Genomic DNA, 12,922 nt, shown 5'->3' with positions numbered 1-12,922 from the left:
GCTCACCTTGTCACGCTGGGTTCGGCTTGGAGGGCGAGGTCGGCGATGCAACGCTGGTCGTTGCCGCAGTCCACCAAAGGAATCTACAAGAAAAGCAGAGTGCTATTAGATCGTGAGGCTTTTCGTGGATTATTATTTTTTTTAATCCAACTCGAACATCTTTCCAAATGCTTTACAGAGACCTGACTGTTTTTTTTTTTGCTATTATAGTATAGACCTGGAATTATATTTCAAAAAGTGTGATCAAATAATTTAGGTTGACTCTTTTACGACTTTATTTTGGGAAGACCTCATGCGTTTCCGGGTGGTCTCCAGCATTCCGGATCACCGAGGAGTGAGCGGGGGAAAAAAAAGAATCAAAATAAGCTTTTTATGTTTGTTTGTGTGCTTGAGTAAAAATGCTCCTTATGCGTGACCTTCATTTCCTTTGCCTTCCCTCACCCCCTACGGTGTGTGTCACAGGTCACAGTGCATTTTGTTCCCAGTCTCCGAGTACGGAGATACAGCACGCAACGCCGAGCGAGCGCTAGACTGTAAACTAATATCCAGCAGACGAGCAACTGTAGCTTCCGTCTGGTGATTTCCTGCTTGCTGCCTTTTCATAACAATAACAGGAGAAGACCCCATTTGCTTCATTCCCATATCAGGCGATGAATAGTTGCTCGCTCGTTATCTGGACACATCGCTCATCACGAACACTATTACTTGGAAAGTTAGCGTGGGAAGGCATGCTGAAAACTATTGCGAGATGAAAGTCAGACTTAGCAGATCTGGAGAGAAGAACGTACCGTTTTGTTAATGGACGTGGGGAGGCTTTCGTCCAGGACTGGGCCTTGGTCTTCATCGGCCAGTTCAAAGTCCAGCGATACCATGAGAGGGTCTCGGAAGTCCAGTCGAGCCTTGTAAAAAGAAAACGGAGGACTTTTTTTTTCTCTCCTTTAATTTTTTGTGCAGTTTTTCATTTCTGAGAACTTTTAAAAATATATTCTTGAAAATATTTGATTGCTCAAATATTAAACCCATTTTTTTTTAAATCGAATAATGTTTTGCTGAAAACATATATGACTTTTTCCTCAAAATAAGAGTTATTTATTTTAAATACACAGCTACACAGCTACACACACACAGCTACACACACACACACACACACGCCCGCAAAGCAGAAGCGCCGCAGCTGTTTTTGCTGATTAGTTCCTGTGCGTGACGCCAGAGGGAAGCTAATCAAAGAACCGCGCCGCCACTGCACACGTGGTCACGAATGTCCAAAAGTGCAAACGTGACACACAAAGGCTTCCTTACCGACATCACAAACGTCTCCATCACGCACTTCCTCTGCCGGTCCGACACTGAGACGGTTCTAGAAATCCGCCGGTCGCTCTTTTCGTCCGAGTCGCGAAACGAAGCTCTGGCTTTCGCTCGCAGAGCATCCAGAGTGAGGTTATAACGAATCACTGCAAAAGACGGTAAGGAAAAAAAAGGGTGAAATGACGCCACGATGTTTAAATCAGCAAAGAGTCTCACCTGCTTGGGTTTTAAGATCCTGCTTGTCGGATTTGACGCTGTAGACAAAACACACTTGAGTTTCAACGCACACGGATTTGCGTCCCAGGTGTTCGCATTGGTATTCGGTCTGCTGCAGGTTGATCTTGGCCGGGTCGAAGGTCATGTTGGCCCGGAGTTCCGCCACGTCTCTGGACCTGAGCGGGTCAGAGATGTCAATGTTAGCCACAGATTCTCAATTGGGTTAAAGTCAGGGGATTCTGAAACTGGTGTCCATGTTTTAATTACTAAAGTTAAAGAAAAACTTCTGGAGAAAAAGTTTCTTTTGTCTGGTTTGGTGTTTACGAAACACTCTGTGGGTCTTGAGAGTTCCGAAAAAAAAAAATGCTAAACGGCTGGCAATATGGGGGGACTGTGCTTTGAAAAAAAAACAGCTGGCAGTTAATTAGCCTCTCCGGGGAAAACAATAATCAAAATAAAATCCCTCAAGGGAAAAAAAAAAAACTAACTTCAAACGTTTCTTTTACTTGCGTGCATATTTCTTGGTTGGTGCTGTTGACGATTTCCAATGCGCAAAAAGCGAATCCACTCGCAGAGAGGCAACAGATGCGTGATAAGCATAAAACGCGGCCAACGACCCCGGCTGCCAAATCCTATTTCAAACTGGAAGCCACTTGGGGCTTGAAGTTTTCACACAGCTTGGGAAGAAAAAAAAAAAAAAAGTGTGGGAGGACATTCTCCCATGCCTGTGAGGTTGAGTCACGGGTTTCCAACCTTGGGTTGGCGAGCCAGAAATGGATCAATTTTTATTGGGTTATAAGCTATTTCGCTATTGTTCATCATTAGTCTCGTAATCGTCCGTCTTATGGCAAGAGTAAGGAACCCCGGCGAGTAGGCTTTTAACAGAGGCATCTTCAGGAAGTCGTCGATCTCAAGCGTACAGGTCCGGTGGGACGTGTTCAGCTGTATAAATGAAGCAAGCAAACGCTGTGAGATGATACTCGGCTTGCAAATGCTGATGAGTGGAATGTGCACGGACGACAGTATGGGGATACATGTCGATTCCTCGATCCAGGGTTGGGTCAAAACTCCTGACAAGGCATTTTATATGTTTTCAAGTTTGTATTCGGGGCTGTTTATTGTCTCACCAGAATAACGAGGCCCCGCCGAGACCCCCGATGGTCACGTCAGTGATTCCGTCTCCATTCAGATCCATGACCCCGTGTATAGACTGACCGAAGAACTTCATTTTGTCATCGTTTCCGCCCGCCGGGATGTGCTACGCAGACAAGGAGATCGACATTTGGATGAGTTTGACTCAAAGAAATCCATGCTTGAGAAGGACGTGCCGCTCACCTGCACAAACTTCTCCTTGAGCGAGCGCTTGCTGTCGCCGTGGTAGATGTACACGCCGCCTCTGTGGTCGTTTTCGAAGGGAGCTCCTATGGCCACGTCGTTGAAGCCGTCCAGGTTGAGATCGGACACGGCGGCGATGGCCGTGCCGAATCGGGCGCCGCACGGCTCGTTTTTGTGCGTGCAACCCGATGAGCTAGCGCTGCAGCATGACTGGTTGACGGGCTTTAGCGTGAACTCGTAGGCGAAGCGGCCGTCCTGCGATGAGTTTGAATCTGGAGTTGACACTTTGGCACCACCTAGTGGCATCTTTGGGCATTTCAGAAACGATCTTACCTGCTTGAGCTTGTAGACGTACACCTGACCCTGCTCGTCTCTGTCGGAGCCCATGAACATGGGAGCGCCCACCAGCAGGAGATCTGTGTACGAGTCCCCGTCCACGTCAAGAGTCTGCAAGACGCTGCCGAAGTACGAACCGATCTGCGAGCAGAGCGGGGGCGTTTCATTCGTCGTACGAAAATAAACCTCCATTAAAAGCTCACCTGTTCCCCTCCGAGCGTCTGCGAGACGACAACGTCCTTGTCCTCCAGCCGGTAGATGACGACACGGCCCGTGTGGTTGTACCGCGGCGCCCCCGTGATGTACAAGACCCCGTTCGGGGTGGACGCCGACTGCACGTCATAACCTACGGAAACAAACACACGGACTGTTTACGCTTTTCAAGGAGGAAGCGATAAAACACGCTGAACTGGCAAGACAATACAAGAGGATGACACTAAGGGAGGCGGACAAAAAAAAAAAAAAAAAACAGCGGGTTTGCCAACGGCTGAGTTTACACTGCGCCGACCCGGAACGCAGAATGAGTGGAGTGCGCTCTTCATAACGACAGCTTGATGAAATAAATCGATAGTAAGATGCCGGGCTTGCTGTTACGAGCCATAAAAGGCATGGAGACGAGCAAGCGAAGCAGCGTATATAATTCATGGGACACGGAGTCAAGCATCGGCGGCCCGAGTAGATCAAACTGCGTCTCCTCCAGCCGTAAGACGTCAAGTAGAAGCTAAACAGAAATTTACAGTAAATCCTTAAATATCTTACTGGACTCACCAAGGTAGCCTGCCAGTCTTTCATAACCGGCTTCCTTTTCTGGGTCAAAGAAGTTGTTCTTCTCCGGATAAATGGCTCCTTTGTCGGTTTGCGTGATCACCGTGCCGTTCCAGTCGTACGCTCCCACCGCTCCCAGTAGCAAGCCTTCCTATGGATGAACATTGTCAAGCATATTTTAAGGGTGAAAGATTTTTTTTTTTTTTTACAATGTAGCGCCTGATTCTTAATAACTTTCCAACAAAGCAGTGAACGGTAGACCCAAATATAACCCGCATGTTTTTGTACACAGGAAAGATGTTTGTCTTGCAGGAAGGGCTGGGAAAACAGCGATAATTAAATACGTCAGGATGCTCCTGCTACCCGTGACTGTTAAAAGTCGGGGCCTCACGCAGAAGCTGGAAGAACAAATCAGTTTGTTTGCCATCGCCGAGACGAGTCACGCAAAGAGGGCGGGGAAGCGTTCGACACGTGATCGGGGAGCCGATAAAGTCGAGGGTCAAGAGGCGGCCAAGAGACACCGGTTGGAAACGGCAAAGGCACGTGAACGGCAAAACGTCGTTGCCTTCCGTGCGTGGAGTCGACGGGAAGACACAGAGGCTCTTGTTTCTGGAAGCGTCGATCGGAAAGGAGAATCCCCGAAGGGTGGACGATGCACCAGAGATAACACGAGGGCCTGAGTTCGCCGCTTCGGTCATCAGATAAAACTTAACACCCATTCGAGCAGAGGAACCCACGAGAATTTACTTCCCGTTATCAAGTTCAAACTGAAAGTGCGAAAGCGGCCCGTGTCACTTTGGAGCACTTTCCTCATTTTCTGCAAACGCTTACAGACTTTGTAAATTCCTCGGTTATGGACTTACTTTGGAAGCGTGAGCGCTAAACCCGGCTTGCGACATTTCCATGTCAAAGGACGAGGTGAAATTCCCGGTCGTAGCTGAAAGTCAAAAAATAATGTCAAGAAATGTACTTTAACATCCAATGGTGTGTCCTCGATTACCTTCCAGGGCCAAAATTTTGCTGCCCAGCGTGTCCACGATGGTCAACAGCGCCACCTCGTCCGACACGTTAAAGAAGTGGTCACGTAGGGGCAGGCTGGAAATGGACGCAATCTCCCCGATGAACTTCTGTACCTCCTCGGCACTCTTGTTTTGTCGGTTGTAGTCGCCCAGAACCTGGAGACAGAACATTTAAATTAAGTCATTCACTGCCATAGACGTCGAAGATCCATTTAAACTGAGTTAAGCTAAACATTTAAGCTAACTGTATTTTTCAGTTTGTTGGGGAAGTTACTTAGTCTTTTTTTCCCTTCCAGGAAAAATGGTCCAATTTAGCTAACAGAGAATATTTTCCTGGCCGTATTTCTGCTAGCCGGACCGCCGCTGACCTCGCAAGGAAACAACAAAAAAGTCCATTTCCACCTACAGCAATTCCAAACCTCTCGATGCCATCTTCCTCGCAATCATTGATGACCGGTTTGAGGTTGTGGAAGTCGTGCGACTCTCCGTCGGTCACGATCACCATGACTTTCTTGACGTCGGGCCGCGCCCCTCTCTCAGGCATGAACGCTTCCCTCCTACAAAGACGGGAAAAAAGTGACGATTTCACACCATTTTGGCGTCATTAGAGCATTTGATTGTCATCGCCGAGGCCTGGAAATGATTATTTTGCAAGCAAAAGAAGATCACAACATAAACTCCGCTAAAACACAACTGTTTTAAATCTCCACATCAGTTTTGCGTCATTAGGCCAAACTGTGGGTGTGCTGCTGTCAGCATTTAGATGTCATTGCCAAGTCCCCGGAAATTATGATTAGTGTCTGGTGACTCACGGGCGACCGCTATGAGCTAAGAGAAAGCTCGCTGGCGTGGTACCTGGCAGTGTCGATGCCCAGGAAGGTCATTGTTTTGAATCCGGTCTGTTGCGGGAGCTCGCGTACGAAATCCAGCAAGGCGTCGGTGTTGTCGAACTGGCTCAGGTTGACGCGGTGGGTGACCGTCTCGCCGTACGACACGATGCCCACCTGGAAAACACCCAAGAAATGTTCTTATTCTGCTTCTTCGACGTCATTCTCTGCAGCCTGCCGAGGATGTGGTGGTGACTTTCCAAATGACTTTCCAGAGTTTCCCTCTCTGGAAAAGTCCACAAGCTCCCAACCAGATCAATGCAAGTGTAATAAAAATAACCGCTCAGTGTGGAGAAAGAAAACGGAGCAGCAATAGTCGGGAAAACTGACTTGCGAGAGTTTGGGACCGATCTGAATGTTCTCGATGAAGTGGACCAGGAATTCGATGATGCTGGTCCAAGGGTAGATGCTGTTGGAGCCATCCAGGACGATCACGATGTCCAGCTCTTTAGAACATTCTGGAAGAAGACTTGAGAATAAATGCTGGGGTCTTGGGATAGCATTGGTGGGCTAACATACCTTGAACGCCCGGCGCCACCGAGTTGAGAACTTGGAAGGACGAGCTGACGTTGGCGCAAACTCCCGAGATGTACTGCTGCTGACCGCACATGTAGCCGTACTGAGGACCACACGCCTAACACACACAAAATGAACGGAATGAAAATCTTCTGAACTATTTTGAGAACCGACGATGTGATAAAACAATAGAGTTTGAGAGTTCATATTAAAAAAAAATGCAGTTATTGCAGTTCCACGGTTGATTCACAGCATCCTGTCACATTCCCAGAACAAGGCGGGCAAAACAGGGAGCGTCGAGGACTCAAGTTCCCACAGTTGAGTGCAAAGGTCCGGTGAAGGCGGCGTTTTTAATTTATGATATGGAATTGTCGCGTACGTATGGTACGGTGTTGGGCAGCTTACCAAGAATCCCCCGCTGGGATTGGTCACGAGCGTGGTTCCCATGGTCATGTTCTCCTTGACTTCGTGTAAATTTGGAACGGTGGTGTTTTCTGTAAGAAACACCGAGGGATAAACAAGAGAGCACACACACAGGAAGAGCAGCTGAACAAATTCTTCTATTTCAATTTTTCCCAGAGGAACAGAGAGAGATGCTCGGTGTCCATTACACACCGTGGCCAAGTCGTGGTAAATGATATAATTTTACAAAGTCTTATTGTGCCCCACCAGGTGCAGCAGATGGCCCAAAAGTGAAAGTCTTTTTTTCAATTCATTTTCAATTTCTAAATAAAAATCATTTTTGTTAAATCACTGAGTCATTTTCTTTTTGCAATCCATTAGTTTTTTTTTTCCCATTCATACTCCATTATTTATTTGTTTGTTTACAAATCTGTATTTAAAAAAAGATCTAAAAATATACTTGCATTTATCTCATGCACTGCCAGCCCAGTTAAAAATGCATCTTTGACATTTATATCCATTAGAGGCACTGAATGAGTTAATTACTTCGAAAGTATATTTTGTTATACGAATTAATTTCCCCAACAAATGACATATTAAAAAAAATAACGCGGAAAGGTTGCCCACTGCTGACGTGAATAAACCCCAACAGGCCTCACATGACTGCCGGCCAAGAGCTATTTAATGTTTATCTATTTAATGAAGCTGTAATTACACATGGAGTGCCCATTAAGTCGGGATTTGTTTACTCTGATGGGCCTCGCTTCCCATCAGCCAGAGACACTTGTATACACTACACACAAAAACAAACACACACACATAATATATGGGTCTTCCTTACCTGGCAGCTCGAGTTTAACACAAGTGCTGTCCCCCTTTCCCACGGGACACTTGTAGACGTCGCCAGTTCGTTTTGCCGGCTGGCCCGACAGCGGCGATCCAATCAGAACCCTTAATTGGGAAAAAATAAACATTTATTGGTTCTGATGTTGCCAACCAAGTGTTTCATAGCTGTGATAATGAGCGCAATCACTCACCTCTGTAAGCGCCACGATAATTTGGTTTACTATTTAGGTCTCGTTATATAAATTTCATGGCGTCGTTAAAGATTATGACAGTAACGGACACATGACTCCATGCATGGGTGAGCTGGGCCACGTGATTGGCTGTGTAAACTGATGCTAAAAGGAGTTGCTCTTGGTCTAAACAGCGCCGCTTATTAACATTCCTGTACTCTAATGAGGCCTGAGAGTCCGAAAACACTGTCAGGAAAAACACACACACAAGTTCGAAGGTGAAGATATTTGCAGGTTTGACATGTTAGCGTCAAAATTAGCCTCAAAATCAGCACCAAAATTATCGGCAAAATTAGCGCAATGCAAAATAAATATACATCGCTTATCGCAAAGGATTAAATTCCAGACCTTCCTCGAGTTGTGAATAAAGTATGAATTTTATTCATCATCATCATCATCATCGGTTTAAAGTCCGCTTTCCAGGCGCTGCTGGGTTGGACTGGGTTCTCGATATGGCCTTCTTCCACCGGGAACGGTCCATGGCCATCTCGTGGTTGATGCCGAGTGCCTCCATGTCGGCTGCCACGGTCACCTGCCAGGTCTTTTTAGGTCGGCCACTGGGTCTTGTTCCCTCTACGTTATACGACATAACTTTCTTCACCCAGTCGTTCTCGTCCTTCCTCACTACATGTCCGTACCATCGCAGTCTGCCTCTCCTCACCACATCCACTATGGCCTCCACTCCCATCTTCTGTCTCAGCTCTGCACTGCTCTTTTCTTCCCTCATTGAAACACCACACATCCATCTGATCATTCTCATTTCTGCTCTGTTTAGTTTGTCTTCGTGTTCTGTTTTCAGGGCCCATGCCTCACTTCCGTACGTCATACTACCTCTAACACAGGCTGAGTACACTTGGCCTCTCATCTTCAGGGATGGGGCCTTAGATGTTAAAAAGGGCATGAGTTCCCTGAATTTCTTCCACCCGCTTCTCACCCTTGTGGTCACTGCTAGGTCCACCCCCCCATCAGTGTTAATCATGTCTCCAAGATAGCAGAAGCTGCCCACCACCTCGTACATCTCCCCATCTACCACGAGCCCCTCTCGCTCAGCTGGGTTTGCTTGGGCGACTTCTCCCCTACACCGCTTGCAATGGAAGGTCTCACTTGCAGCTAGTAGGCTGCCTTTTACTCCACTGCATCTTCGATGTACCCATCTCTGGCAACCCTTGCACCGGATAGAGTTAGCTTGCACTCCCTTCCCGCAAACTCCACATGGCCATGCTCCTGACTGCGATATCACTCCCAGGCCAGCACCACCGACCATGACCTTTGATTTTGCCGCATTCACCTTCATTCCTTTCACTTCCAGGCATGTCTTCCAAGCCGCTAGCTTGCTAGCTAGGTCTTCTCGGCTGTGAGCCATCAATACCAGGTCATCCGCGTAGAGCAGCTCCCATGGTAGTCCACCCCTCACTTCCCTCGATACCACATCCATCACGATAGCAAACAGTAATGGGCTGAGCACTGATCCCTGGTGCACCCCTACCCTTACTTCAAACCCATTACTGTCGCCAACTCCTGTTCTAACAGTTGTGCAGGCTCTGCAATAGAGAGCCATCACAGCCTTTACCAGTCCCTCTTCCACACCCGACTTCCTTAGGGCCCACCTCACCACCTCCCTTGGCACCCTGTCGAACGCTTTTTCCAGGTCGACAAAAGCAAAGTACAACCTCTTCCTCTTCGCCTGATGTTTCTCTTGCATCTGTCGGATGACAAAAATTGCATCTGTTGTACCTTTACCAGGCATGAAGCCATACTGCATCTCGTCCACCTTTACCCGTGTCCTCACCCTCCTTTCCAACACCCTCTCTAATAACTTCATTCCATGCTCCAGCAGCTTTATAGCCCTGTATGACCCGCATGCGAGTGGGTCCCCCTTCCCTTTGAATAGAGGCACCAGGACGCTTCTTGTCCATTCCTCCGGAACGTGCCCCTCAGCGATGACACTGTTACACAGGTCGGTCATCCACTGCACACCGACGTCTCCTGCTGCCTTTAGCATCTCTGCCACCACTCCAGATGGTCCAGCTGCCTTTCCATCCTTCATGGCCTTCATGGCTTTTCCCACTTCTGTCCGTGTGATCGGGTCACATTCACCCTCCACTTCGTCGCATCCTGTCTCACCATCCCAGTCATTCTCCACATTCAGCAGCTTCTCCATGTACCTCCGCCATACTTCCTTCACTTCTCTGTTGTCTGTCACGATGTTGCCATCCTCGTCCTTCACACAGTTTGCACCGGTCACATCACGCCTCTCCTTAACCATTTGCTTCGCTATCTTGAAGAAGCTCTTTTGTCCTCTCTCACTCTCCAATTCACTTGCAAATTCTTTCCTCTTGGTCTCTTGAGCCTCCCACACCGCTGTCCGTGATGCCCTCCTTGCCTCTACATACTGCACTCGGTCTGCCTCCCTTTTAGATTTCTTCCATACTTTATGGCACCTCCTCTTCTCATTCACCGCTCTTTCGACGCTGTCATTCCACCACCATGTCTCTCTTTGTCTTGCTTTACCCTTTGACCATCCGCACACCTCCTCTGTGGCTTGAAGCAGAGCCTTCTTTATTGCCCGCCACTTGCCATCCACACCACCCGACTCCATCATCTCCTCCACTTCTTCTGCTATATACTCAATCTTCTCCCTAAACTCGTTTTTATTCCCTCCGCTATGAAGCTTCCACACCTTCAACTTGGGAGGATACTTCTTAGCCCCCACATACTTGATCCACAGAGTTAGGTCTCCGATGACTAGGCGATGCTGAGATACACACTCTTCTCCGGGGATTGCCTTGACATCCCTAACCAGGACGCGGTCCTCCTTTCTGACCATGATGTAATCTATTGTGCTCTTGCAGCCACCTGAACTGTATGTTACTAATTTGGCTTCGTCCTTCTTGAAAAACGTATTGCACAGCACCAGCTCCAGTGCGTCGCCGAACTCCAGGATCCTCTCTCCCTCTGCGTTCCGCATGCCGTACCCCTGTCCCCCATGTACCCCCTCAAAGCCATCTGACTCCCTCCCCACGTGTCCATTCAGATCACCTCCCAGAATTATAACCTCATTCTGGGGGATCCCTGACAGCACCATGATGGCCTTGTCCCAGAACGCATCCTTCTCGTCCTGACTTCTGCCAACTTGAGGGGCATAGATTGAAATTATGTTTGTCAGACGCTTCCCAACGATCAACTTCACAACGATGATCCGCTCATTTACCCTGCTAACAGTTAGCACTTGATCTATCCACTTTTCAGCAATAAGTACACCAACACCACCAGTCCCTTCGTTGCAGCCTTGCCAGAAGAACTTGTACCTTCTGCCGATTGCACCCAGCATCCTTGCACTACCACCCTTCCATCTCGACTCCTGGACACAGCAGACATCCACCCTTCTCCTGTGTAGAGCATCAGCCACCTCCCCCGATCGGTGTGACATGCTGCCGATGTTCCATGTAGCCACCCTAACACGTGCCTCCTGCCCCTCTCTCTTCCGGTTCAGGCCTCCCCGCAGTCCATCGGGCTGAGGGCCGTCATATAATCTACCTGCGGTTTGGCCTCCTTTTCCATCATTCTTTTTGTCGTAGGCTGATGAAAATGCCCACGGAGTACTTAAGGCTGTACCCCGCCTCTCCTGTGTTTGTCTAGCCATACTGAGAATTTTTGGAGCAAAAACTTTTTACAGCCGGATGCCCTTCCTGACACCAACCCAAGGGGAAATTGATTTTTTGTAGGGGTTGACTCCCTTAGCCCATTCCTCTCCCGAGGAACCCACTGGGCAGTGGTACTATTTAACCCATAGTTGGGGGCTGGTTCGTGGGCACCAGGGCGTGTCCACACACCGGTGGGCCTGCGTGCCGCACGTCTAGGGGCCAAACCTCCTCCGAGTCCCTTGTAGTTTAGCCTGGGTCCGTGTTGTACCCAGTTACCATGTGTCGCCGCGTGGAGGCACTACATAGGGCTTGCTGTTAGAGAGGCTGTGTACTGGCAGGGAGAGACTTACGCACTCGGCTCTCCCGTTCGCATACTGCTAGCCAGCGGTGAGGGTTGACAGTGAGAAGTGACATGCACTGGGCACTCCACCAACACACTAGACGCATCACAACAACCCGACTTGGTGTTATGAAGTCAGACACGCCTCAAAATCAGCACCAAAATTATCGGCAAAATTAGCGCAATGCAAAATAAATATACATCGCTTATCGCAAAGGATTAAATTCCAGACCTTCCTCGAGTTGTGAATAAAGTATGAATTTTATTGAAAAAAAAAAAAATTGTGAGTCATGGCAACCTGCTGCATCACCTCCTTTCAAACGTTATCAACACGCCCCTACGTGTCTTTCCCAGATGTTTCCCATCTCGTCTACACTCCCACCATCGCTTTCGGACCGATTACGTAAAATAAGTGTTATCTGGGTAAGGCGGGTGCAGACGTTATAGGCCGGATTAGAGAAGAGTGAATTACTTCAACTCGACTCACATGCCTCCGATAAGGCGGGAGCTGTTTACCCAACTCTATTTCCACTCGCTTTGAGCAGAATACGTACCTAAAAAAAATATATTCAATCGTCCTTGTGATGTAACTTGTTGCTAGGCAAATGATTTGATTCAATTCAGTCTCACCATTTGCCCTCACTGTTTTCAAACTGCTGGACGGTGTATCCAAACATGTCTTCCAGCGGGCCATTGAAGGACAAACTATTCTTCTGGTCCACGTTGAAAGACGACACACACACTAGAAGCACTGTGGAGAGAAAAAAAAAAAGAAAAGATTTAGACAGGCACATGCTAAATAACCTGCCTGATGAAATGCATAAACAAATCTTGAAATAGGAAACTGTAGTTTCAATTTAAATACACTGAAAATAAACACGTCGTCCTAAAATGTGGGCGTGACGAGCTACCGCAAAGCCGATTGTAAATACAGTAGCTCCTAATATTCTCCATGAACCGAGTGAACCACGCGCACACATTGACGTCGTGTCATTTTCGGAGGACACGTAAGGAATGTCAAGCATCACCGCCAAACACTTTGCCCCCAAACTTGTCTGACCCTCGGGACAAAGACTTCTTC

At 48.0% G+C, this 12,922-nt stretch overlaps 1 protein-coding gene across 3 annotated transcripts in view; it reads right to left on the bottom strand.

Annotated features, from left to right (window-relative positions):
* The window catches only part of itga1 (integrin, alpha 1), a 32,905-nt gene that overhangs the window by 3,502 nt on the left and 16,481 nt on the right, over positions 1-12,922 (bottom strand). For all 3 annotated transcript variants that reach the window (XM_061294276.1, XM_061294277.1, XM_061294278.1), the window contains 18 exons: positions 12,472-12,592; positions 7,623-7,732; positions 6,785-6,873; positions 6,383-6,497; positions 6,194-6,321; positions 5,832-5,980; positions 5,383-5,533; positions 4,958-5,132; positions 4,821-4,894; positions 3,961-4,108; positions 3,396-3,538; positions 3,190-3,333; positions 2,857-3,111; positions 2,649-2,779; positions 1,522-1,697; positions 1,300-1,451; positions 789-899; positions 7-83 (listed from right to left, as the gene is read on the bottom strand). In XM_061294276.1, the coding sequence (XP_061150260.1) occupies positions 7-83; positions 789-899; positions 1,300-1,451; positions 1,522-1,697; positions 2,649-2,779; positions 2,857-3,111; positions 3,190-3,333; positions 3,396-3,538; positions 3,961-4,108; positions 4,821-4,894; positions 4,958-5,132; positions 5,383-5,533; positions 5,832-5,980; positions 6,194-6,321; positions 6,383-6,497; positions 6,785-6,873; positions 7,623-7,732; positions 12,472-12,592 (2,449 nt within the window). The remainder of the gene's footprint in view (positions 1-6; positions 84-788; positions 900-1,299; positions 1,452-1,521; positions 1,698-2,648; positions 2,780-2,856; positions 3,112-3,189; positions 3,334-3,395; positions 3,539-3,960; positions 4,109-4,820; positions 4,895-4,957; positions 5,133-5,382; positions 5,534-5,831; positions 5,981-6,193; positions 6,322-6,382; positions 6,498-6,784; positions 6,874-7,622; positions 7,733-12,471; positions 12,593-12,922) is intronic.

The sequence above is a fragment of the Syngnathus typhle genome, linkage group LG12, assembly GCF_033458585.1.
Source record: "Syngnathus typhle isolate RoL2023-S1 ecotype Sweden linkage group LG12, RoL_Styp_1.0, whole genome shotgun sequence".
NCBI classification, from domain to species: domain Eukaryota; kingdom Metazoa; phylum Chordata; class Actinopteri; order Syngnathiformes; family Syngnathidae; genus Syngnathus; species Syngnathus typhle.
The sequence above is the reverse complement of the archived record's forward strand: the minus strand, read 5'-3'. Positions and strand labels throughout refer to the sequence as shown.